Source organism: Salvia hispanica, chromosome 5 (assembly GCF_023119035.1).
Source record: "Salvia hispanica cultivar TCC Black 2014 chromosome 5, UniMelb_Shisp_WGS_1.0, whole genome shotgun sequence".
NCBI classification, from domain to species: Eukaryota; Viridiplantae; Streptophyta; class Magnoliopsida; order Lamiales; family Lamiaceae; genus Salvia; species Salvia hispanica.
The window spans coordinates 746,382-771,749 of NC_062969.1; the positions used below are offsets into that span (position 1 = coordinate 746,382).

At 34.5% G+C, this 25,368-nt stretch overlaps 2 protein-coding genes across 2 annotated transcripts; one reads left to right on the forward strand and one right to left on the reverse strand.

Moving 5' to 3' along the window:
- Positions 1–17,759: 17,759 nt before the first annotated feature.
- LOC125188114 (putative F-box/LRR-repeat protein 23) lies at positions 17,760–18,810 on the reverse strand. The gene is made up of 3 exons (XM_048084857.1): positions 18,481–18,810; positions 18,313–18,365; positions 17,760–18,186 (listed from the first exon to the last, which is right to left on the reverse strand). The coding sequence occupies exons 1-3, from the start codon at positions 18,808–18,810 to the stop codon at positions 17,760–17,762; spliced, it is 810 nt and encodes a 269-aa protein (XP_047940814.1).
- Positions 18,811–22,319: 3,509 nt separating this feature from the next.
- LOC125188116 lies at positions 22,320–24,012 on the forward strand. The gene is made up of 3 exons (XM_048084858.1): positions 22,320–22,967; positions 23,047–23,691; positions 23,771–24,012. The coding sequence occupies exons 1-3, from the start codon at positions 22,320–22,322 to the stop codon at positions 23,870–23,872; spliced, it is 1,395 nt and encodes a 464-aa protein (XP_047940815.1). The 3' UTR covers positions 23,873–24,012.
- The last annotated feature ends 1,356 nt before the right edge of the window (positions 24,013–25,368 follow it).

Here is a 25,368-nt window from a genome sequence, read left to right on the forward strand (position 1 = left end):
GGAAGGTTCTATTTGCTGAAGTAGACAGCACCTTTGTTGATGTGTTGCTAAGCTTGCTAACATTTCCATTGGGATATTTTGCTGAAACGTTTGAGATGTTACCATTTGGAAGCTTGTCCACTTTGCACACTGGTTTAGCTAATCTTGATAGTGTCCATTTCTATTTAGAAGGTGCTAAGTCGATTCTGCTCCATACAATGAGGGTTGGCTCTAGTGGTTCTTCAAAATTTGAATATTTAGTTTGTCCTAAGAAATGCAAACCTTATGTTAGATATCAAAGCCACTGCTATAGTAAAATGGAAAGAGAAGTAGCTAAAAACCAAACTCGGACTGTTCCTTGTGATGATGATGGAGTTTTCATGAAGACGCAACGACTTTTTTGATCACTGATGATCTGCGTATAATGCCTAATGCTGATCTCATGCAATTTGCCAGTGTTCTTGGCATTACATACATGGATGAGACTGTGATTATGGATGTTACCTTTGGATTTATTGATGCAAGTAAATCCTGATTCTAATTCTTTTATTATAACGCATGATAGAAATCCATGGGTTTCATTCTAAAACCAATTAGTGATAGGAGGAGGGGCCCATGAGACTTATATAGTGATTTCAATCTCTTTGTTCATTGTGGGATAGTAGTAATATATGTTTAGTTTCAATTGTTAACAATGCTTGTGGTCACTTCCTCTAGTTTTACCCTGTAAATTAGGTCAGGTTGTTGCTCGTGTATTCGTTGGAATTCATGAATCCGTTATCATGTATGATACTCGATGGGAAAAAGAACGTAACAAGGGAGCTGAGTTCACTGCAAATGAATCAAGCTCTAACTCCAAAACAATGAATTTGAAATTGATGGTGCAAAAGTCCAATAACAAGCTACTCTATGCTGAAGCTGAGGAAGATTTTGTTGAGTTTCTATTTAGCTTCCTCATAATCCCACTAGGTGGTGTCGAGTCCCTTCTGTCCGGTAACACTAATGTTAAGACTTTCGACAACTTGTATAAGAGTGCAGCTAATTGTATCCATGATAAGTATTTCAAGAATCTTGATGCCAAAAATAGGCTATTGAAGCCCAACATAACTCAAGGCTTTATTTCTGAAAACCACATTTTCTCCTCGCTGAAGATAAGTTGCCTGTTTCCTATGGAGATGGTATTTTCCCGGGGTTGGTTCAACTAATTTTCCCGAGTGGCGAGGGTTATCTTAAAGGACCAAGATCGTTTAAGGTGACTGATGACTTAACTGTCACCCCTTTTGTATTGCTTCTATCCTTTCTAGTCTTCATGAGAAAAAAGTTCCATTGTCTGATGTAAAAGAAGTGGAGCTGCAAATCGGACAAAAAGAGGTAATGCACTTTGCAATCTTTGAAGTACTTATGTTTTTTCAGTGTGATATTTTGATATTTAGACATGAGTTGTTGCAGGGTTTAAGCATACTGAAAGCGTCTCTTACATCAAAATGTGCTCTCCCCGAGCCCTGCTCCATAAGTAATGACCAAAGAACCAAAGAGAGAAGAAGGGTGACAATGTTGGCTTTTTATGAACTATGTTTGCTGCATTTCTTCTTTTGAGTAATGTTCTTTGCCTTTTCAGTTATGTACACATTTTGTCTTTCTAGTACAAATTGTTGTTGAGTATTCATTTCTGCAAATTGTTTTTATGAACTTTTAACGATAATTATCCTTATCAAATGGATCAAGATCATACTCTTTTCACTATTTTACTTCTATGATACATGGACTTGTGAGTATTGTTGAAAGTTTAATAAAAAAATTAGATATATCTATCTTATGAGAAGTTGTGAGTTTGCTCGGATATGGCTGCGTCATGACACATTTATGGTGTGGCCGTGTGGGCGGTGTCCTGGTAATAATCCCTCATAATAACAAACTACATTAATAATACATATAGTATTTTAGATCATTTTTGTCATAGAATTCTAAGATAGATGTGTGTTTAGACTTTAGACTACAAACTCAAGTATGCTAAAACCATCTTCAATAGTACCGTAAAACTTAAAATGCAGTAGAGAAATAGCTCCAAACCGTATTGCAAAATCAATTCTATTATAGGTTTTTGAAGAAAAATACCAACCAAAAACACTTTTAATATTTGATTATTGCATTCAAGTCCAAATCATTTTATATTTATCAAAATAGAATACGGAAGGAAGAGAGAATAAAATTACAAAACAGAAAAGCGGCGCGGAGAAGAAGATATATGAATAATAACCTAATTTAATTCTATAAATATTTAGTTAGTTATTTATTAGTGGACTGGGCCATATTAGTTAAATTAAAAAAAATTACACGTACAGATTAGTTAAATTTAAATTACATGTACATTAATATTTGAGAACTTCTTCATAATGTTAATTTTAAATATTAAGATTGTTTATTTTAATTTAATTTAAGTTATTGATAAAGTGTCATGGGATTAGTGTGTAATTTAGATAAAAATATATGGATATGATGGAAAAGAATAAAGAGTAAGTGGGTGGAGAATATTTTTGGTTTGAGTTTAGTGTAAATGGTTGGAGTAAAATCAATATTTAGTGTGATATTTATACTAAAATGGATTTGAGTTTAGTGTAATGATTGGAGATGCCTATAGAAAGCTACCAAAGATCTCAATACTTAATAAGAATTATATCCATGATTTTTTTCTAAAGGGAACATATCACAATCATATATTCAATTATTTGTTAACCAAGAGTATACTATATAGATTCTAAGCGCCTGTTCGGTTGGCGACACTAAATAACCCTAAGATATAGCATGAGATAGGTTGGGAAGACACAAAACTGTAAGGAAGAGTGAAGGGGAGGGAGGAAGGCCTGAAGTTGCGAGGGTTGGCGGCGGCAGGATGAGGTTTCCGACGGCGGGGCCAGATGATAAGTGGTTTCTCACGGCGACGGGCAGATTTGCAGAAGAGTGGATTAGAGGAAGAGAGTTACGCTAGCGCAAGATTAAAATAATCGCAGGGGATGGGGTGAGATGAATAGTCTCCCTAAATAATCAAAATAGTACTCCGTATTAAAGGCGGGGCTCGTTGCAGGGCCTCTTATTAGTGATGGGCCGTGATTTTAGTTTATTTAGCCAACCACTATTAAAAATCTATTGATCTTTAATCTGGGCCAGTCAAACCGAACGGGCACTAAATTCACTGCTCCCTCCGTTGGTCGGGAATCATGCTTTATCATTTTAGGTCACCCATCGTTAAGTTTCTCGCATTTTTATTATACTTTCTTCGTCCCTGAAAATTTGTCGCTTATTTTTATTTTCATCCGTCACTAAAAAGTTGTCATCTTTCACTTTAATTCTCACTCACATTTTATTTCAAAATTAATATATATATAAATAAGACTCACGTGCCATAAATTTTTTTCAACTTTTTATTACTACTACTTTATTTCTTAAAACACGTGGTGGATCAAATGGTGACGAACTTTTAGAAACGGAGGGGGTAAATGATAGGGATATCCTCTGTCCTCTAATTAATTCAACTCACATTTATTATAAAACTAGTAGTAGTATATAAAAATGAATCTCACATTTCATTATCTTTATCCACTCACTTTTCTTAATACTCCTTTCGTCCTATCACAAAGCGATCAACTTTCCATTTTGACTTATCTCATCATAAGTGATCAATTTCCTTTTTAATTAAATAAAACTTAACCATCTCTTATTTTATTTTCTTTCTTACTTTATTCTTTCTATTTCTCTTTTTCATCTCTCATACTTTACTTTCTCAGTTTTACTACTTTACTTTCTTAGTTTTACTCAATATATATATATATATATGGAGTATCATTTTCTTAAATCTCGAGTTCAAAATTAATCATCACATTAGGATGGATGGAGGAAGTACTTCTCCTTCCTAATGATTTGTCACCATTTGACCCAACATTAATTTTAAGAAATGTATTAAAAAATAGATCGAAAAGTTAGTGGAATGTGAACCATATTTTCATATTTTAGTTTTATAATAAAATGTGTGTAGAAATGAGTCAATGGAATATGAGCTCCACTAAAAAAATTGCAAACTAACAATTTTTAAGGACGGAAATAGAAATAAGTGACAAATTTGAAGGGACGATTAAAAAATACTCCCTCAGTCCCAAGATAAGTTAGTCACATTCCTTTTTGGAATGTCCCACTATAATGGAACCATTTTCCTATTTAGTAAAAATCATCTCTCTTCTTTATTATTCACTTACTTTATTCTTTCTTTCAGTTTTCTACTTTTTATCTCTCTCATAATTTACTATCTTTACATTAACTCTTTATTTTAACTATTTAAATATCAATTCCTTAATTTTTGTGTCCAACGAAGTGCTTGTTTATCTTGGGACGGAGGGAGTAGTTTAAATTAATTATTAAATGAAAGGTTGACGAAGGAGTACATTTTACTCCTCCGTCCCATAATTTTACAATATTCCATTTTGGGCAGTCCCACATAATTTTTCACACTTCACTTTTACTATTTTTGGTAGTGGACCCCATATTCCACTACCTCATTCCTCTCATATTTTATTATAAAATTAATACTTTAAAAGTAGGATCCACATCCCACCAATTTTTTTAACTACTTTCATTAGATTTCTTAAAGCTATTGCAGGTCAAAGTGGAGTAAAATTACGTGGAAAGGAGGAGGGAGTATACAACTTGATTATTCTGCCAATTTCAAAAACCACTCGAGTGTGCCCATTAATTTTTGTTATCTTCTTCCACATATATAATCCTCTACATTTCAATTTAATTAACCGAGATTTAATTATTCAAGCAATTTAAAAAATCTATGTGACAAATAGCAGTAGGAGGGTTAACTATCCAATTAAAATACATTGATGCATGTATAATAATACATGGAAAGTGCATAATTTTTGTAGTTATATATTTATGATTTGTGTATAAATTTTTTTTGCTTTTTTGGAACTATAAATACAATTAATTAGTGCATACTTTAAGTTAAATTTTCAAAACAATATAAAGGAAATTCAAATATAAAAATAAAAAATATGATTAAAAGCTAATAAGTTTTTTTAACTTGTCTATTTATTATATTTAATTATTTTAATATATTAATATATTAAATTATTAATACAATCTTGATTATATAAAATTTGATTGTTTATCGTCGCACATTTCAAAAACCACTCAAATTATTAACCACTAGCATACGGCATAATCACACTGTGGCCATTAATTCTTGGTTATCTTCTTCTGCATTTCAACATCTTGAACTTCTTTATCACACCCCACCCCACCACTGCCGCTAGCAAAATGGCAGATGATATGAATGATACTCCTATCAAGTTTCCATTGAAAGCTACGGTGAATAAAAAGAAGGAAAGGTTCTATTGTAGAAGTAGACGGCACCTTTGCAGATGTTTTGATAAGCTTCCTAACATTGCCATTGGGATCTGTCGGCGAATTCTACAGGTCCAACCTCTTCCCATCTGGAAGCTTGAAATCTTTGTACCTCGGTTTAGAACGGCTTGATAGTGCTCATTTCTTGAAGGAATCTGACAAGTCAACTCTGCTCCTCCATCCACGCACTTCATCCAATGCTGAGCCTTATATTTACTTTTCTTCACTATTGAAAAGAAAAGCAGATTTCATGAAGTCGGTGTCTTCATTTCTGATCACTGATGATCTCCATTTAGTGCCTAATGCTGGCCTTTTGCAAGTTGCCAGTGTCGTTGGCGTTACCGACATGGATGGAGCTGAGACGATGGATGTTTCCTTTGGATCAAATGAGGTGTCTTCTTTATCCCTTTTATGTTTATTTTATCTTATTGCTCGTGCATTCGTTGACTTCCATGAACCCGTTGTCTGTTGTAATACTTGGTGCACATCCAGAATCTAACAAAGAAACTCAATTCACACCAAATGCATCCAATTCCATCTCCAAAGGGATGAATTTGAAATTGATAGTGCAAAAGTACAGCAACAAGCTACTGTATGCAGAAGCTGAGGAAGATTTCGTTGAGTTTCTGTTTAGTTTGTTCATGATCCCACTAGGTGGAGTTGAGTCTCTCTTGTCGAGTAACTCTAATGTTAAGGCCATCGATAACTTGTACAAGAGTGTGGAAGAACTTATCCCGGATAAGTATTTCAATAGTCTTGATGCCAAAAATAGGGTGTTGAAGCCCATGATACCATCAAATGATCATATTTTCCCTCTGATAACTCGAGATAAGTTACTTGATTCAACTAGTTCTGCTGAAGGGCAAGGGAGTTATGTTAAAGGGCCAAGAACTTTTGAGGTGAGTGATGATTTAAGAGTGACACCTTTTTGTATTGTTTCTACCCTTACAAGCCTTAGAAAGGATAAAGTCCCTTTGTGTGATGTCAAAGAAGTGGAGGTGCAAATAGGATTAAAAGAGGTGAGTAAAACACTTTGCAATCTTTGTATATTTTCTTAATTAGTGTATGTTTTGATTGAGGCATATGTTTGTGCAGGGATTATGCATACTCAAAGCCTCTCTGACATCAAAATGTGCCCTCACTGACGCCGTGCTCTCTCCAATATTGAACAAAAAACGAAAGAGATGATGCTACCTTAATGTTTTTAAATGCTTGTTTTTAGTAATGTATTTTGCCGTTTCATCTATGTAGATTTGCAAATTGTTGTTTAGTGTCCATTTCAATATCTTTGATCTAGAAATTCATGTACCTGTCCTTATTATCCATTGGATCAAAATTCTACTTTTTCAATGTTTGCATCTATGATTCTTTGGCCTAAGAGCATCTTTGCAACTATACACTAGTGAATATTTTGAATTAGAATTTCCCACATAATTAGAGAAGCAAATTCAGTACAGCTCAGTCATTTAATGCATTAATTATAAGTAGTAGTATTAATTAGATCAAAGATTTTGATTTTGTGTATAACTAGTTCTGACAGCCGCAGAGAAAAAACTGTAGACTATGAGTGCTGCAATGCAAAACACACAGATGTCTGAAATGATTTTGGAGCAGTAAAGAAATGACTAAAAGTAAATAGATGAAAGATTTAAATAGAAAATGGGAAAAATCTAGGTTTTTAATTTTTTTGACTGTCCATATAATTCAGATTGTATTAGCAAATTAAATTTATTTAAAATTTTAAATTTGAAAACTATTTTGTGTATATTCTGGAGCAAGTAAAATGAAATAGGTTTTTAACCAATATTTAAAATATTCTGGAGCAAGTAAATTAATTAAACTAGATTTGATTGTTTCACCGTTTCCCAATATTAGATCCACTGCAGTCTTTATACTACTGCAAAGAAATGAAAGAAGCAACCACCGATTTCCAAGACGCCAAGACATCATTAGTGTGTTTGAATTTTCGTGTAAATAAAGATACGAACAAATCTTTCACATAAATAAAAGACTTATTAGTATCTTTATTGTAAATAAAATCTTGTGACAACTGTCTCGATTTTCGGAAGCAACAAATATATGTAACCAAATTTTATATAACAAAAAATTAGTTTATTTGAGAAAAAATTAAGTTTATTTATACATTTAATTAGAATATATGGATGTATATATAGTATATGGAAAGTGTATAATATTGTGGTCATATATTTATAATTTCTATATAAATTTTTTAGAAGCATAAATGTAATTAGTGCATACTTTAATTCAAATTTTAAGAGCATCTATAATAGGGTCGAGGATGCGACGGACGATGTATCCTCCGTCCTTTAGTTCGCCACTACGCACCACGGATTAACACATTATCCCTGCGGATGATAGATCGTCCGCAGACTATGGCACGGAGGATGCATCCTCTGGCCTATACTCCGCCCCATTGTGGGAGTAGGAGGATAGGTCTGAGCATGCACACATTTTTTTATTTTTTGTATTTTCTTCTATATGATACTCCCTCCGTCCCACATTAAGAGTCACACTTCCTTAGCACTCGCTTTATAAAAATGATAATAAATAGTTAAAATAGAAATGGTAAAGTTGAGAGAGAATAATGTAGAGAAAAGTCTTATCTATATTATTCTCTCTTACTTTACCATTTCTCCACTTAACTATTTATTAACATTTTTATAAAACGAGTAAAAACGAAGTGTGACTCCTAATGGGGACGGGAGTACCATTTGTATACTTCATTTCACACCTTTCACTCCAGTCTCCTCTCTCTAAATTCGTAATTAATTCCGAAGATTTTCATATTTGCAAGCATAAAATATAAAAATAAAAAATAAATATTGGCAATAGGATATCCTTTAATTTGTGGTGTTTTTATATTTTTATTCTTGCTAATTGATATATTTACAAATATAAAAAATAGGATTAATGAATTTGGAAACATAAAAAATATATTTTTATTCTTGCTAATTAATTGATATACTGTAATTTGAACTTTCAATGAAATAAAGTTATTTTTTTCAATTTTTGTAGTGTTTAAATATTCAAATAATAAATAAAATGTTTAGGGCGGACTATGATCAGTGTGAAGGCGGATGATAAAATGCGATGTGACGGAGCATAGGGCGGGCTTAGGCTCGCATCCTCCGCCCCATTGTGGATGCCTTAAAAACAATAGAAAGGAAATTCAAATATAAAAAATATGATTAAAGACTAATAAGTTTTTTTTAACTTGTCCAATTAATATATTTATTATTTTAATATATAATTAATACATCAAATTATTAATATAATCTTATTTTGGTTGTACAAAATTTGATTGTTTATCATCACTCTTCCGAAGGGATCACCTCAAAAATCCTAAAACAAATTCTAAATCACACTCACAATAAAATAAAATAATTTTATAAATCAAACGGATCACCTACTCCACCTATACACAATAAAATAAAATAATATTATAATCATATATAATTTTAATAAGTGACGTGGATTATTTTATTTTGTATGAGTGAGAAGTAGGAATTGTGGAATAGGGGATCCGTTTCGATTATAAACATGTGCAATTTTACTAAGCCATGATGAGGTCTATTACACATCTTTGTCGGTATATTTTAGGATTTGTTAGGCAATCCCTTCCGAATTCCCCACTTTCCCTAGTCTTAAACTTTTTGTTTAATAATCTCCTGTCCCAACAAAGTTGAAACAAATCTTTTAGGTACCGAGATTGAGAAATTATGCTGAAAAATAGGAGAGATGAATAAAGTGAGAAAAATAACGAGAAAGTAGAATAGATGATGGAATAAAGTAAGAGTAGTTGGATGTTTTATTTTTGTTAAAAAATGAAATGACTCGGATCCAGCTAAGATGCCATATTTCTTAGTCGCACGAGATTTTAGAATTCTTGGTTTTTAATTGAGAGAAAAAGAGAGTATGTAAGTATTAAATGGAGAGATAAAGAGAGTTGAATATTTAATTGTAAATAGAAAGAAATTATTTGAATGTAGTAATTGGAGAGAGAAAATTAGTATAAATAAAAATGTGCAATTATTTTGAATAAATTAAAAAGAAAAGTGTCATCTTAAATGGGATGGGATAAAGAATATGAACAAAGGTAGTAGAAAAATGTCATTATATTTCTACTACTGCAAAGCAACCACCGATTTCCAACACGCCAAGATTCGAACAAATCTTCCACATAAATAAAATCTTGTGATAAACTACTCTCTATTTCTCTCCACTTTCCCTAGTCTTAAACATCTTTGTTTAATAGAAAAATGTCCGACGCAAAAAGCTCATCAAGTTCAAAGTGAAAGCAATGGTGAATAGAAAGAAAGGCAAGGTTCTATTTGCCCAAGTCGACAGCGCCTTTGTCGATGTGTTGCTAAGCTTTCTCACCTTGCCATTAGGCACCTTTGCCAAAATCTACAAGGCCTTACCATTTGGCAGCTTGTCCACTTTGCACACTGCCTTAGAAAATCTTGACGCCGGCCATTTCTGGAAGGAAGGAGCTAAGTCGATTCTGCTCCATCCTCGAAGCTCATCCGATGCTGAACTCAAAAACTAAAGCTCAACTTCACTGAATCTTCATCGCTGGAATATTTCAATTGCTCCAAGAAATGCAGAAGGGAAGCTCGGTTCCAAAGCCTCAGTGTGTTTTATGACAGCCTTGGTGAATGTAAACACTGCAATAGTCCAATGGAAAGAGAAGTGGTTGCTGCTAAAACCCAAATTCAGAGTGATGAGGATGGAGTCTTCGTGAAGGAGACAACGTCTTTTCTTATCACTGATGATCTGTGTATAGTGCCTAATGTTGGCCTCTTGCAAGCTGTCAAATTTCTTGGCATTACAGGCATGGATGAGGCTGTCCCAATGAATGCTACCTTTGGATTTAATGAGGTGAGTGAGTCTTAAATCTTAATTATGTTTATTTTGTTATTATGCTTGTGATCAGTTTTATAGTTTTGCCTTGCAAATTAGGTTGTGATGTTGCTCATGCGTTCGTTGATTTCCATGAATCCACTGTCAATTGTTTTACTCAAGGGGAGACTAAAATCTAACAAGGAAATTGACTTCACTACAAATGCATCCAACTCCAACTCTAAAACCATGAATTTGAAATTGATTGTGCAAAAGTCCAATAACAAGCTATTGTATGCGAAGCTGGGGAAGATTTCAGTAGAGTTTCTGTTTAGTTTCCTCGTGATCCCACTAGGCGTAGTCGAGTCCCTGTTGTCGCGTAACTCTAATGTTAAGGCTATCGACAACTTGTACATGAGTGTTGAAGAACTTATCCCGGATAAGTATTTCAACAATCTTGAGCGAAAAATAGGTTGTTAAAGCCCAGGATACCTCATGGTTATGTTTCAAAAGATCACATTTTCCCCCTCACTGAAGATGAGTTACCTGCTTTATATGGAGATGGCAGATTCGAAGCTGCTTCAACTAATTTTCCGGAAGGGCAAGGGAGTTATCTTAAAGGACCAAGAACTTTTAAGGTTGCTGATGATTTAACTATCACACCTTTTTGTTTTGTATCCATCCTTGCAAGTCTAAGTGAGAAAAAATCCTGGTTTCTGATGTCAAAGAAGTGGAGCTGGAAATCGGACTAAAAGAGGTAACACACTTTGCAATTCTTGTTATGTTTTTAGTGTATATTCTGATGTTGAGACATAAGTTGTTGTTGAAGGGATTAAGCATACTGAAAGCGTCTCTTACGTCAAAATGTGCTCTCACCGATGCGCTGCTCTCTCATAAGATAACCAAAAACCAAAGACAGAACAAGTGTGACAATGTAAAATATGGTGGCTGTATCTTTTGTTTTTAGTACTAATGTTTTTTGCCATTTCATTTACATAGACATTTTGTCATTCTGAAAATTGTTGTTCAGTATCTATTTCATCATGATTATAGTATCTTGAGTTCTAGACATCAAATTTTATTTACTTTTATCTAGAAATTCATGTATTATCCATATCCAAAGGGTCAAGATCCTACCTTTTTCACTGTTTGTTATGAAAATCTCAGTATTTGATGTTGAAAAAGTGTGGAGCTGCGAATTGGACTTAAAGAGGTAAAACAAGATCTTTGTACATTTTCTTGGTGTATATTCTGATGTTGAGACATAGGTTGTTGCAGGTTTTAAGCATACTGAAAGCTTCTCTTACATCCTAATCTAATGTGACAATGTTGGCATATGGAGTATTTATTAACTATGGCTGCATTTGTTTTTTAGTAATGTTCTTTGCCTTTTCATTCCTTCACATAGTCTTTCACTTATCTTGACATTGCCTTTTCATTTATTTTATTTAACAGATCTAGAAATTCATGTACTTATGCTTATTCAATGGATGAAGATTCTGCCTTAATTAATTACTAATTTTACAACCATTATTCTTAGACCTTACTGAAAACAATGGACTAGCTAGTGAGTATTTGGAATTAGAATCACACAAAAAATAGAGATATAACTCGTTAGTCATGTGCCATCCTATCAAAAATTTCATAGATCACTCGAAGTCTCTAATTGCCTCATAATGAAAACACCAATTAATACGTATGAATTAAGAATTAGCATGTATCGAACCTATAAAATAGTGAAAATCTGTTTTGGATAAAGAGAATGATAAAAGAAATATTTTTCATTCTTGTTGTTATCAAATATTATACTCCCTCCGCTCAAGATAAGTGACTCATATTTCTTTTTAGGACGTCCCAAGATAAGCGACTCATTTCCTTTATTGATACTATCTCTCTTACTTTTTCTCTCTACTTTATTAACTCTCTTACTTTATTCACTTTCAACTTTACTAACAAAACCTCATTTCCTTAAAATTTCGTGTCGAAAAGTTTGTGGTCACTTATCTTGGGACGGAGGGAGTATGTGAAGATTCAAAAGAATATGGTTCCCAAATCAAATCCTAACAACATATAAAATCAAATCCTAATTAATAATCTACGATAATAAACAAAATATACTAATTAAATAATCTATGTATCATCCCCTTTTATAAAACTACTAATAACGGGAAACCAACTCATTTTGATGCAAGTGATACTCGCCGTTTAGCAGCTCAAAACCACCATTTCAGCCACCCTCAATCAAGTAATCTTCTTGGCTTAGTCTTCTTTATTTTTACTGTTTATTAAATTACAATGGTGTTTGTTGGGAGAGGGTGGTACAGTGGTGCTCACATTTTCTTAAACATGGTGTTTACTTCTCTCTGATTTTTGTGTTAGCTTAATCAAGTTTAGTTCTACTGATTTTTGCCCTACTTTTTGTACATTGGAGATTTTCTAACTAGAACCTAGGCACACTTGTTAAACTTCTTCCACACAAATGAAAGGGAGTGATGTGCTTTTTATTCAAAATTTATGAATTTCCAATTATCTAATTTCTTGGTTGTACCACTGATACTAGGAAAATGTCTGATGCTAAAAAGGATATCAAGTTTTCATTGAAAGCAACGGTAAATAAAAAGAAAGGGAAGGTTCTATTTGCACAAGTAGACAGTGCCTTTGCAGATGTATTGCTGAGCTTCCTAACATTGCCATTGGGAACTATTGTCAAAGCTTTGAGTAAGTGTGAAGATATAACTCCACAGTTCGGAAGCTTGACCAGTTTGTACAGTGGTTAGCAAATCTTGATAGTGTCCTTTCTGGACATAAGGTGCTAAGTCGATTCTTCTGCATCCACGATGTTCATTTGATGCTGACCGTCAAAGTCTAATACTCGATTTTAGTGATTCCCCACCGTTGGAATATTTCGATTGTCCCGGGAAATGCGAATCCCATGCTAGATTTCAGACTGATCCTTGTGATGATGGAGTTTTCATGAAGAAGACATCGTCTTTTCTGATCACTGATGATTTGCATATAATGCCTAATGCTGGGCTCTTGCAAATTTCCGCGTCCTTGGTGATATAGACATGGATGAGGCCGAGACGCTGAACGTTACCTTTGAATTACATGAGGTGAGTCTTAATCCTGTTTTTTGCTTATTTTCACTTGTGCATATATGTAGTCACTTTCTCAAGTTTTATCCTGCAAATTAGGTCTTGAAGTTGCTCGTGTTTTCGTTGATTTCCATGAACCCGTTGTCTGTTATCATACTCGATGCACGCTCGAATATAAAAGGAACTGAATTCACTGATAATGTGTCCAACTCCAAAAGGATGAATTTGAAATTGATGGTGCAAAAGTCCACGAAAAGCTACTGTATGCCGAAGCTGAGGAAGATTTTGTAGACTCTGTTCAGTTTCCTCATAATCCCACTAGGTGGAGTCGAGAACCTTTTGCTCCGTAAGTTTTGCAACTCTCGTGATAAGGCTATCGACAACTTGTATATGAGTGCAATTGATTGTATCCATGATAAGTATTACAAGCATCCTGATGCCAAAAATTGGCTAATGAAGCCCACCATACCTCATGGTTATATTTTAAAAACCACATTTTTCTGTTAACTGAAGAAGAGTTGCCTGAGAACCATAGAAATGTCAATTGCCTTCGTTCAACTTATTTCCCAATGGGCAAGGGAGTTATCTTATAGGACCAAGAAGCTACAAGGTCACCGATGATTTAACTGTGACACCTTTTTGTATCGTCTCTATCCTTTCCAATCTGAAAGAGAATAGAATCCCATTGTTTGATGTCGAAGAAGTGGAGCTGCAAATCGGACTGAAAGAGGTATAACACTTTGCAATTTTCTCTATATTCTTTAAGTGAATATTTCGATGCTGAGACATAACTTGCTGTTGCAGGGTTTAAGCAAACTGAAAGCGTCTCTTACATCCAAATGTGCTCTCACCGACGTGCTGCTCTCTCAAACAATGACCAAAAAACCAAAGACAGAACAAGTGTGACAATGTTGGCTTATATTATTTAGCTATGGTGGCTGCATTTCTTGTTTTTAGCATTGTTTTTGCTCTCTCGTTTGTTTATACATGATTATAACCCATTATAAAGCCTCAACTATCTAAATTTATTCTACCTCTTCACTGTTTCACACTCATTTTTAGCTTTGGCAGTATCATCATTTTGAGCATAACTGATCATCATGTTAGTTCAAGAAATATCATCATTTAACGGCATCAACATTCTTCACGGCCATTTCATCAAATACTGTCCTAGTCCATTCTGAAAAAAATCATGCTCCACCAAATGAATTGCGAGAGTCAGAGCATTCACGATGGGGTGGATGATGCCACGCCTGATGCATCGTCCTGCCGAATAGTATATTGAAGTGGGGTGCGATAAAATGACAACACCTCTTAAAATAATATCATACCACTATTCCTAGCCAATCATTTGTACACGTGGACGAATAATAAGCTGCCATGTGGCAATAAAAAAATAATTCTCAAGTGCAAAAATCTCTGACCAATAATATATAAGAGTGTATATAACAATTTTTTCTCGGTAATAATATTCAACACGTTTAGCCATCTATAGATTGTTGTGTAACGTTTATAATATTGTTACGTCATTTTAAATTTTAATACAAACCTTTTGAAATGATATCCATAGATAATGATTAATTTCAGTGGATGCACAAGAAAAACTCTTTTTAGTATCGGAAATCGGACCCAGATGGATTACTATTTATTTCTACGTTTATTATTTATTTATAGAGGCGCCTTTTCACCTTCACTTTGAAATTTCAATCGCCACACCACCGCCTCCCGCCGTCCCAACTCCCAAAGGCCAAGACCGCTTGCCCCGCCACCCGATCTCCGCCTCGCTCAGCCACCATCTTTTCAGTCTCTGAAAATCCCCACTCCTTTGTCATTAGGTAAGTTGCAATCCTACAACATTAGCTCTTCCTTGGGAAAATCTCTTAGCTCTGCATTCAAAAACTTACCTTAGATTTTTGCATCATTATTTTCAAACATTAACTCCTAGAGTTTGGATTACCTTCCATTCCAATCTGTGGTTGAGTTTCCACGATTAAAGTATTCATATGTTTTTTTAATTTATTTAGGTTTACTCTTTGTAAAATGTAGTGGATGTAGAAATTATCCTTCTTTTTAGAGATATCTTGATCTGTTTATCCCATGTTTGATGCATTAACTTCACTTCGCTATCTTACAATTTCTCGGTTTAATCATCAATATTATCAGGATGTCTGATTCCAACAAAGATGTTAGGTTCACGTTGAGAGCTATGTTAAACAAAGAGAACAAGAAGTTTCTATTCGCAGATATCGACAGCAGCTTTGCAGATGTGCTGTTAAGCTTCCTGACTTTGCCATTGGGGATGATCGTGAGAATCTTGAAGAACCACTACAAAGATGAGCCACCTGCATTCGGAAGCTTGGCCACTTTGTACAATGGTTTAGCCAATCTTGATAGTATCCATTTCTGGACAGAAGATGCTAAGTCGATTCTGCTCCATCCAATAAGTTCATCTGATGCTGAACTTAAAAGGCTAAAGCTTGATATCAGCGATTCCCCGCCATTGGAATACTTCGTTTGTGACAAGAACTGCACAAGTACTTGCAAATCTCATTTAATGAAAAGAAAAATGGATGTTACTCGAACTAATCCTTGTGATGATGGAATTTTTACCATTAATACATCGTCTTTCGTATCTTTCATTGTCACTGATGATCTGCGTATAGTTCCTAATTCGACAGGGCTATTGCAGATTGTAAGCTTTCTAGGCATTAAAGACATGGACAAGGCCGAGCAAGTAGATATGACTTTTGGCTATGCTGAGGTTCGTCTTGATTCCTATACCACACAATTATTCTAGTGTTTTGGTGGTCACTTGTTGTAGTAATTTTACTATGCTGCATATATTAGGTTATGGCTTTGCTCAAGGCTTCCTTGGTTTCTTCAACGCCATTGTCAGATGTCATATTCAGTAAAACAGAACAGATGAAGTCGACAGCATTAAAACTTCAACATAGGACTTTATCATATGAAATCAAGAATGCATCATCATTCAAGACAAATAAGGTGGCTCTGAGAGTGTTTGTACAAAAATCTACCAATAAGGTTTTGTATGCTCAAGCTGAGGAAGATTTCGTAGAGCTCCTCTTTGGCTTCCTCGTCCTCCCACTAGGAGCAGCCGTGCGTATTCTAGAAAGAAGCTCTCTTAATAAGTGTTTCGACTTATTGTACATGAGTGTGGCTGATCACATAGACAACAAATATTTGAAGATTGGTGCAAAAAAGATGCTGACGAACCCCAAGTTACCTCACGGCTATGTTTCAGAAAACTACATTCTTCCTCTCGTTCAAGAGGTCTTAACTGATCTCCACCAAGATTTGTTCCCTTCTGAGATGTTCCCAAATGGGCTGGGGAAATACCTCAGGGCACCACGGACATTCAAGGTCATGGATGATTTAACTGTTACGCCTCTTTGCATTGCTTCTGCCCTTTCCTTTCTCAACGGGATGAAAATCCCTATATCCGATGTCAAAGAAGTTGAACTGCAAATTGGATTGAAAGAGGTAATATGATATTTGAATCTCCTAATTTTTTGGTGTTACACATAGTTTCGTCTGTATTATTGTTTTTTTGGTGCAGGCTTTAGACATATTGAGAGCATCACTTACATCTGATTCTGCCTTATCCAATGGTCTGAATTTGACTAATCACAAATCTCAAAAACAGAAGGACAGAGACTACCAAGTGCAATCACAGTTTGACTTATAATATTACTAGTCATATTTGTTTCATGGCCGTTTTCTGAAGCTGATTTTGGAGTTCTGCTTCTTATTTTATGTATTTTGTATGCAATTGGGTACTTTACATTCAGTGGGACCCTTAAGCCATTGAATTTACAGGTACATATTTTTGCCTAAAATCTTAAATGTGTTATTATATGACTTGTGCATCTCTTTTTATCATTTTGGTGCCTCCATCAAAATCAATACATTTCTATTTTTAGAAAAAATTGCATCAAACATTACACTATATGACTTGCTATAAGTAGTAAAAGATTTCATTTTTTAAATCATAATAATCACAAGATTCCAAAATTTATGTAAAATTGAAAAAATTGTTTCCAAAAAGATGAAATCGATTTTATACTATACAATCCACCCAATTAAATTTAGGCGTGTAAAAATGCCCAAGCCCAAGTTAGAATCCATTGATAAAACTTCGTCCCTGAAAATTTGTCTGCATCTTTTGTTTTAGTAATGTCTTTTGCCTCTTCATTTATATAGACATTTTGTCTTTCTGAAAATTGTTGTTCAGTATCCATTTCATCATGATTATAAACTATCAATGAGTTCTAAACTACTCCATGACCTTAATGAAATACTGTAGATAGCCATTGATAGAAAGAAAACACCATAACCAGTAGCCACAGCCAATTCAGCAACACATAAACAGGGAGAGAAAAAACAGAAGAAACACGCCTAGAACTAGTCTGAGAACTCGTCTTCTTCGTATTCACGATGATAAGCTTCTGAGTCTTCATAATATTTGTATACGTATACTTCAGAATAGGCATCAACACCAAACATATTGCAGCCATCGCAGTTAGGCCACGGAACATCACTATCACTGACGGGGTCATTAGGGAGTTTAAGATGTTTGATCGTCTGGCGGCATCTCTTCTCCAAATCTCCTTCAAGAAGGAGAACAAAGCATTGCCGGACATCAAGTGATTCAAGGTGTGGGCAGCCGTCAAGGATGTCTTCAAGCCCTTCGTCTTCAATCCAATGTGCAAAGAGTTGGAGATGCTGCAGATTAGGCATGCTGACGCTGATTGCAAGAGCACACAGATTCCGGTAGAATTCCAAACTCTCATATTCATCGCCTTCCAATGGCACGAACTCGCAGTTCAAACTGTTGAGTGTGAAGGATTTCAAGTTCGGGCAAGCATATCCGAGGGCTTTGATGCTTCCAGCGCCAACGCTCGGTCAATAGTAAGGTGCAATTCTTCCAACTGCGGAAGTTTAGCAGTTATTCTACCTGGGCAAACTCTTGCTATGACGAATCCTGCTAAGGTAAAGCAAACTCCAATCCTAAGGCGTTTGAGATTTGGTGACCTGTCAAACAACACAAGGTGATTCTTAAACCAAGAATATTAGACATTGTTTTTACATTTAATTATCAAGAGGCGCAGAATATTTAATTTACCGATTGGCTGATGTAGTTGATGTCGAAGCCGTGGTACTGCACGGTACAGGTCGACCAACATGCACGCATGCTGCGATCCACTGCGCAGCGGCACATGAGATCGTAATCGTACAGCCAATTCTGTTTATCAGGGTTTGAGAAAATGAGCACTCGCCACAAGGCTGGATCCTTGCTGATCCTCCACCAGCTAGAGCACACTAGCAGCGCGCTGCGCAGCAGCTCCTCTTCCCCCAGCCTCTGTAGGATATTGGCGGTTACATCTCTCGGAAGATTCATCCATGGCGGTGAGGATGCAGCAGCAACCACCGCGTCACATTTCCTTCCTTCCATGGCCATTCAAAACAGTTACTCCAAGTGAATATGAGCTGCACTAATAAGTCTGTCTGTATATGTAATATACTCCCTCCGTCCGGAAATAGGAGTCCCATTCTATTCCGGCACGGGTTTTAATAAATGTTAATAAAAGTGGGTGGAACAAAGTTAGTGGAATAGAGGTCCCACTTATATATATTAGTTTTAAATGATATGTGAGTGGAATGAGTTGGTGGGATGTGGGACTTTTTTACTATTTAAGGCATATATGAATCGGGACTCCTATTCACGGACCAAAGAAAAACAGGACTCCTAGAATAACTCTTGTATCAGAAATTTTAAACGTCGAGTTTTTTTTTAAAAAAAAAGGTGAGAACTTTATTAATTAGTGTGTCTTGGAAATTTATGAGGGCTATTAACTCTTGGTTTATTAATTTCTTCCTAGAATGCAGAAGGCCTTCTTGGAAATTTAAGAGACTAAAAACTCTTCGTTAAGAGTCTCATTTCTAAATGACGCGGATTTTAAGAAATGTTAAGAAAAGTGGGTGGAAGAAAGTTAGTGGAATAGAGGTCCCACTTTTATATATTAGTTTTAAATGATATATGGAATGAGTTAGTTGAATGTGGGGTCTCTTTACCATTTATGGTAATTATGAACCGGGACTCTTATTCGTGGACGGACCAAAATGGAAAAATGGGACTCTTATTCGTGGACGGAGAGAGTAACAATGAGTAAATGTGCAAATTTCCAAATTTGTAATTTCTTGCTTGAAACTAGCAAAATGTCAGATAATAGCATACAACATACTGAAAGTGTCGGGGTAATTACAGTTTACATACGAAATATTTCACCAATATTTCAATTGAGTACAAAATGTTTTAAGTTTACAAATATCATACAAAAAGTTTGATTAGTGTTGCAAATTAGTATATTCCGTCTAAAATTTTTTTCATTATTTTAACTCTAAAATTAGCTGCAAATATTAGCCGAAAGTTAAATGGGAATTCATTGTTTAATAAAATGCCCATATGGCAATGCCTAAGGTATTATTTAGAGAAATAATATCATGTTTTTAGGGCACAATTTTAGAGAAAAATAAGAAAAAGTAACAGTGTTCGTGATTTTTAGATGGAATGTACTAATTCGTAACACTAATAAAACCTTTTGTATGATATTGTATTTGTTAACTTCAAACATTTTGTATTCAATTGAAATATTGGTGAAACATTTCTACGTAGATTGTAATTACCCCGAAAGTGTCTCTTACGTCAAAATGTGCTCTCACCGAGTAATGAACGAAAAACCAAAGACAGAACAAGTGTGACAATGTTGGTTATATTAGTATTAACTATAGTGGCTGCATTTCTTGTTTTTAGTAATGTTCATTTATGTTGACATTTTGTCTTTCTGCAAATTAATGTTCAGTATCCATTTCATCGTGATTATATATACTAGGGCATGTTTGATAAGTTAGTAATATCAAGATAGAAAATTATATATGGATATTTCTAATTGTTTGATATCATAGTTAAGTTTAACTCAAAGCTCAATATAAGACCGGGCCCTATCTAATTTTACCAAAATTATAACATTAACCTTGTTTATGTATCCCACCAATTTGTCAAGTTAAGCCATGTTATTTAATATACAATACAAATTTAGATAATTTCTTTTCTATCAAACAACAACGGAAAAAAATCATATCTTTGCATATCTTGACATGAAGCCCGTATTTCTTATCTTATTTTACATATCTTCTCATATCCCATCTTTTTTATCAAACGAGTCCTATTAGTCCTCAACTACTCCTTCCGTTTCAAAGAAGATGACCCCTTTATTGGGTGACACGAGATTTTATGCAGTTATATTTTGTGTGTTGAGAGGAGAGAGTAAAGTAAGAGAGAGGGAATAAAGTAGAGATAAAGGTGTTTCCATTTTAAGTAATGGGTCATCTTAGTTGGGACAAACCAAAAAGAAAAGTGGGTCATCTTCAATAGGACAGATGGAGTATTATTATTTTCCTGATCTAGAAACCATGTAGTATTAATCAAGGTTCTGCCTTTTTACTGTTTTATACCAATGATCCTTGGGACCTTAGTGCAACGATGGACTAGTGATTTTTGGAAGTGGATCTCAAAAAAAAAATAGAGGCATAACTCTTGTGTCACCCTATAAAAAATTTACTAGATTTGGCAATTTCATCATTTTGGCTCATGCACCTATATATGAATCTTGGTCATATTTGGTTCGATATTGACTCTATTGATTGTTGATCATCTTTGGATTCTTTTTTCTATCTATTCTCTTTCACATTCAATTTTAGCATCAATTAATCGTGCGACGGAGAAGTATTCTTTTTTCAAATACTCAATACATATTTATAATATGATAGAAATAATATATTCTCAAATCAAACCAAATCCTAATAATATAGTATGAAAAATAAGAATAATAAACTACTCCCTCCGTCCACGACTAAAAGTCTCATTTCTAAATGGCGCGAGTTTTAAGAAATGTTAAGAAAAGTGGGTGGAAGAAAGTTAGTGGAATAAAGATCCCACTTATATATATTAATTTTAAATGATATATGAGTGGAATGAGTTAGTGGAATGTGAGGTCTCTTTACCATTTATGATAATTATGAACTGAGACTCTTATTCGTGGACGCACCAAAATGGAAAAACGGGACTCTTATTCGTGGACAGAGGGAGTATAGTGTAAAGTTTGTAAACCCTAATAAATTTACTAAAGTGTAATTAAATAATACTCCATATTCTATAGATGCATAAAATTAAATAAAGTGGAATATGTATCCTGGTATCCATATCGCCCTAATCTTCTCTCACCATATCATACGAGTATCTTCTTTATTAAATATATAAAACTTTAATTACTCAACTACTTAATGAGACGCCACCATTTCAGCCACCCTCTCTCCGCCGCGTTTAGCTACCCTCGACGGCGTATCTAAATATAGAAGGTGTTGCTGGGGTTTGCTTCAAAATTATATTTTCTCCAAATCCCCCAATTTTATAAATTGGAAATCAAGTAAATTTCTTTTACTTAGTCTTCTCTACTTCATTCTTTTTTATTTTTTTACTGTTTAGCAAATTACTATGGTGTTTGCTGGGAGAGGATGGTGCAGTGGTGCTCACATTTTCAAAAGCATGGGCTTTACTTCTGTCTGATTTTTGTGTTAGGGCTGAATGCCTTAATCAAGTTAGTCCTAATGTCTATATGATATAGAATAAATTAAGCTGCAAACTTGTGCCTTTTGGAGTTATAATTGAGTGTTGGAGTTTGTAGTAGATGGATTAACCTAGTCAATTTTGAGAAATCAGAGTTTTGGGATTTTTAATTTTCAAATTTTCAAATTTTTGTACATTGGAGATTTTCTAACTAGAACCAAGGCACTTGTTGAACTTCTTCCACACAAATAAAAGGGGGTGAATTTGCTTTTTTTTTTTTTTCTATGTATGAATATCTAATTATCTAACTTCTTGGTTGTACCACTGATACTAGGAAAATGTCCGATGCTAAAAAGGATATCACGTTTTTATTGAAAGCAACGGTGAATAGAAAGAAAGGGAAGGTTCTATTTGCACAAGTAGACAGTGCCTTTGCAGATGTGTTGCTAAGCTTCCTAACGTTGCCATTGGGAACTATTGTCAAGACCTTGAAGAAGCACCATGAGGATGTACTGCAAGAATTTGGAAGCTTGACCAGTTTGTACACTGGTTTAGCAAATCTTGATAGTGTCCATTTCTGGGGGGGAGAAGGTGCTAAGTCGATTCTTCTGCATCCAAAAAGTTCATTTGATGCTGACCGTCAAAGACTAAAACTCGATATTAGTGATTCCCCACCATTGGAATATTTCGATTGTCCCAAGAAATGCAGATCTTTTGCAAGATTTAAAAGCATAAGTATGTACTATGACAAACCTGAATACTGCAGATACTGCGGTAGTAGTCCAATGAATAGAGAAGTGGCTAAAAATGAAGTTCAGACTGCTCCTTGTGATGATGGAGTTTTCATGAAGAAGACGTCGTCTTTTCTGCTCACTGATGATCTGTATATAATGCCTAATGCTGGGCTCTTGCAAATTGCCCGCGTCCTTGGTGATATAGACATGGATGAGGCTGAGACGCTGAATGTTACCTTTGAATTACATGAGGTGGGTCTTAATCATATTTTTGCTTATTTTCACTTATGCATGTAGTCACCACTTTCTCTAATTTTATCCTGCAAATTAGGTCTTGAGGTTGCTCATGTTTTCGTTGATTTCCAAGAACCCGTTGTCCATTATCATACTTAATGCACACCTGGAATATAAAAAGGTAACTGAATTCACTGAAAATGTGTCCAACTATAACTCCAAAAAGATGAATTTGAAATTGGTGGTGCAAAAGTCCACGAAAAAGCTACTGTATGCTGAAGCTGAGGAAGATTTTGTAGACTTTCTGTTCAGTTTCCTCATAATCCCACTATGTAGAGTCAAGTACCTTTTGCTCCGAATGTTTCCTAACTCTCGTGATAAGGCTATCGATAACTTGTTTATGAGTGCAATTGATTGTATCCATGATAAGTATTACAAGCATCCTGATGCCAAAAATTGGCTAATGACGCTCAACATTCGTCATGGTTATATTTTAAAAAATCACATTTTACCGTTAACTGAAGAAGAGTTGCCTGAGATCTACAGAAATGTCGATTGGCTTCGTTCAACTAATTTTCCAAATGGGCAAGGGAACTATCTTATAGGACCAAGAACCTACAAGGTTACTGATGATTTAACTGTGACACCTTTTTGTATCGTCTCTATCCTTTCCAATCTGAATGAGAATAATATCCCAATGTCGGATGTCGAAGAAGTGGAGCTGCAAATCAGACTGAAAGAGGTAAAACACTTTGCAATTTCTCTGTATTCTTCACGTTTATGTATTTCGATGCTGAGACATAACTTGTTGTTAATTGCAGGGCTTAAGCATACTGAAAGCGTCTCTTACATCCAAATGTGCTCTCACTGACGCGCTGCTCTCTCAAGTAATGAACCGACAACCAACGAGAGAACAAGGGTGACAATGCTGGCTTATATTATAAACTATGGTGGCTGCATTTCTTGTTTTTAGTAATGTTCATTTATGCAAACATTTTGTCTCTCTGCAGATTGTTGTTCAATGTCCATTTCTCTTGATCTAAAATTCATGTACTTGTCCTGATCCAGTGGTTAAAGATTCTACCTTTTTACTGTTTTATACTCATGTTTCTTGCCTTCTTGGACCTTGGTGCAACGATGGACTAGTCAACTTTGTTTTTAAGGAAGACTTTCTCCAACATGCAAAATGCATTGTTTATGTTTGGTTGCATGTATTAAGATTTTGCTTGCCAGTGTGATTATTATCAATGTTTTAAAAACCGGACCGGCAAGCGAACCGGCGTCGCTACTGGTTCACTAGTTCAACCGGTTCATTGGTCGAACCACTGGTTGAACCGGAATATATAATAAACATATATATTACTACCTCCGTCCCTGAAAATTTGATACACATTACTATTTCGGTTCGTCCCTGAAAATTTGATACACTTCACTTTTACCATTTTTGGTAGTGGACCCCATATTCCACTAACTCATTCTTACTCATATTTTATTATAAAACTAATACTTTAAAAGTAGGACCCACATCCCACCAACTTTTTCAACTCACTTTCCATTACATTTCTTAAAACCCGTGTCGGGTCAAAGTGTAGCAAATTTTGGGGGACGGAGGTAGTATATATTATTAAATACATATAATAAAATGTGTGAAAAGAAAATAAAAAATAGTCTTATAAAAATATCAAAAATGAAAGATTTGGGCCACAAAAATAAATATATATTACAAATTTAGTAAATGAAATTTGTAGTCTTATAAAAATATCAAAAATGAAATATTTGGTCAAACCGTTTTACTATTACAAATATATATAATTCAATATATAATGCAAAATTTAATATCCAATTTATTAAATGATAAAATATGATCAGTAACTAGTAAAGTAGAAATAAAATTTAGAGGATGATAATTATATGTATCATAATAAAATAATTACATAAAAAATATAAAATAAATGAATTATTAGTTTGTTTAAATAAAAATAATTATATTTTATGTATAAGATTATTTAATATTCTTGTTTTCACATATGGGGCTTGTGGTGGAGTGGTTAAGCTCTTGCTTAGAGTGGAGGTCATGAGTTCAAGCCCTACCAAAAACAAGTTTTTAAAATTTTGTGCAAAAAAATCAAAAAACCGGTTTTTAAAATTTTGTGAATTTTGTGCAAAAAAAAACAAAAAACCGGTTTTTAGAATCACACTTTTCCATTTCGGTCCGTCCCCAATTAAGAGTCAAACTTCATTTTTACCATTTATTTTTACCATAAATGGTAAGTAGGTCCAACATTCCACTAATTCACTTCACTCACATTTTATTATAAAACCAATATAAAAAAGTAGGTCTCACATTCCACTAACTTTTACAATCAATTTTTCTTTACATTTCTTAAAACCTATGCCCGGTCAAAGTGTCCTAATCGGA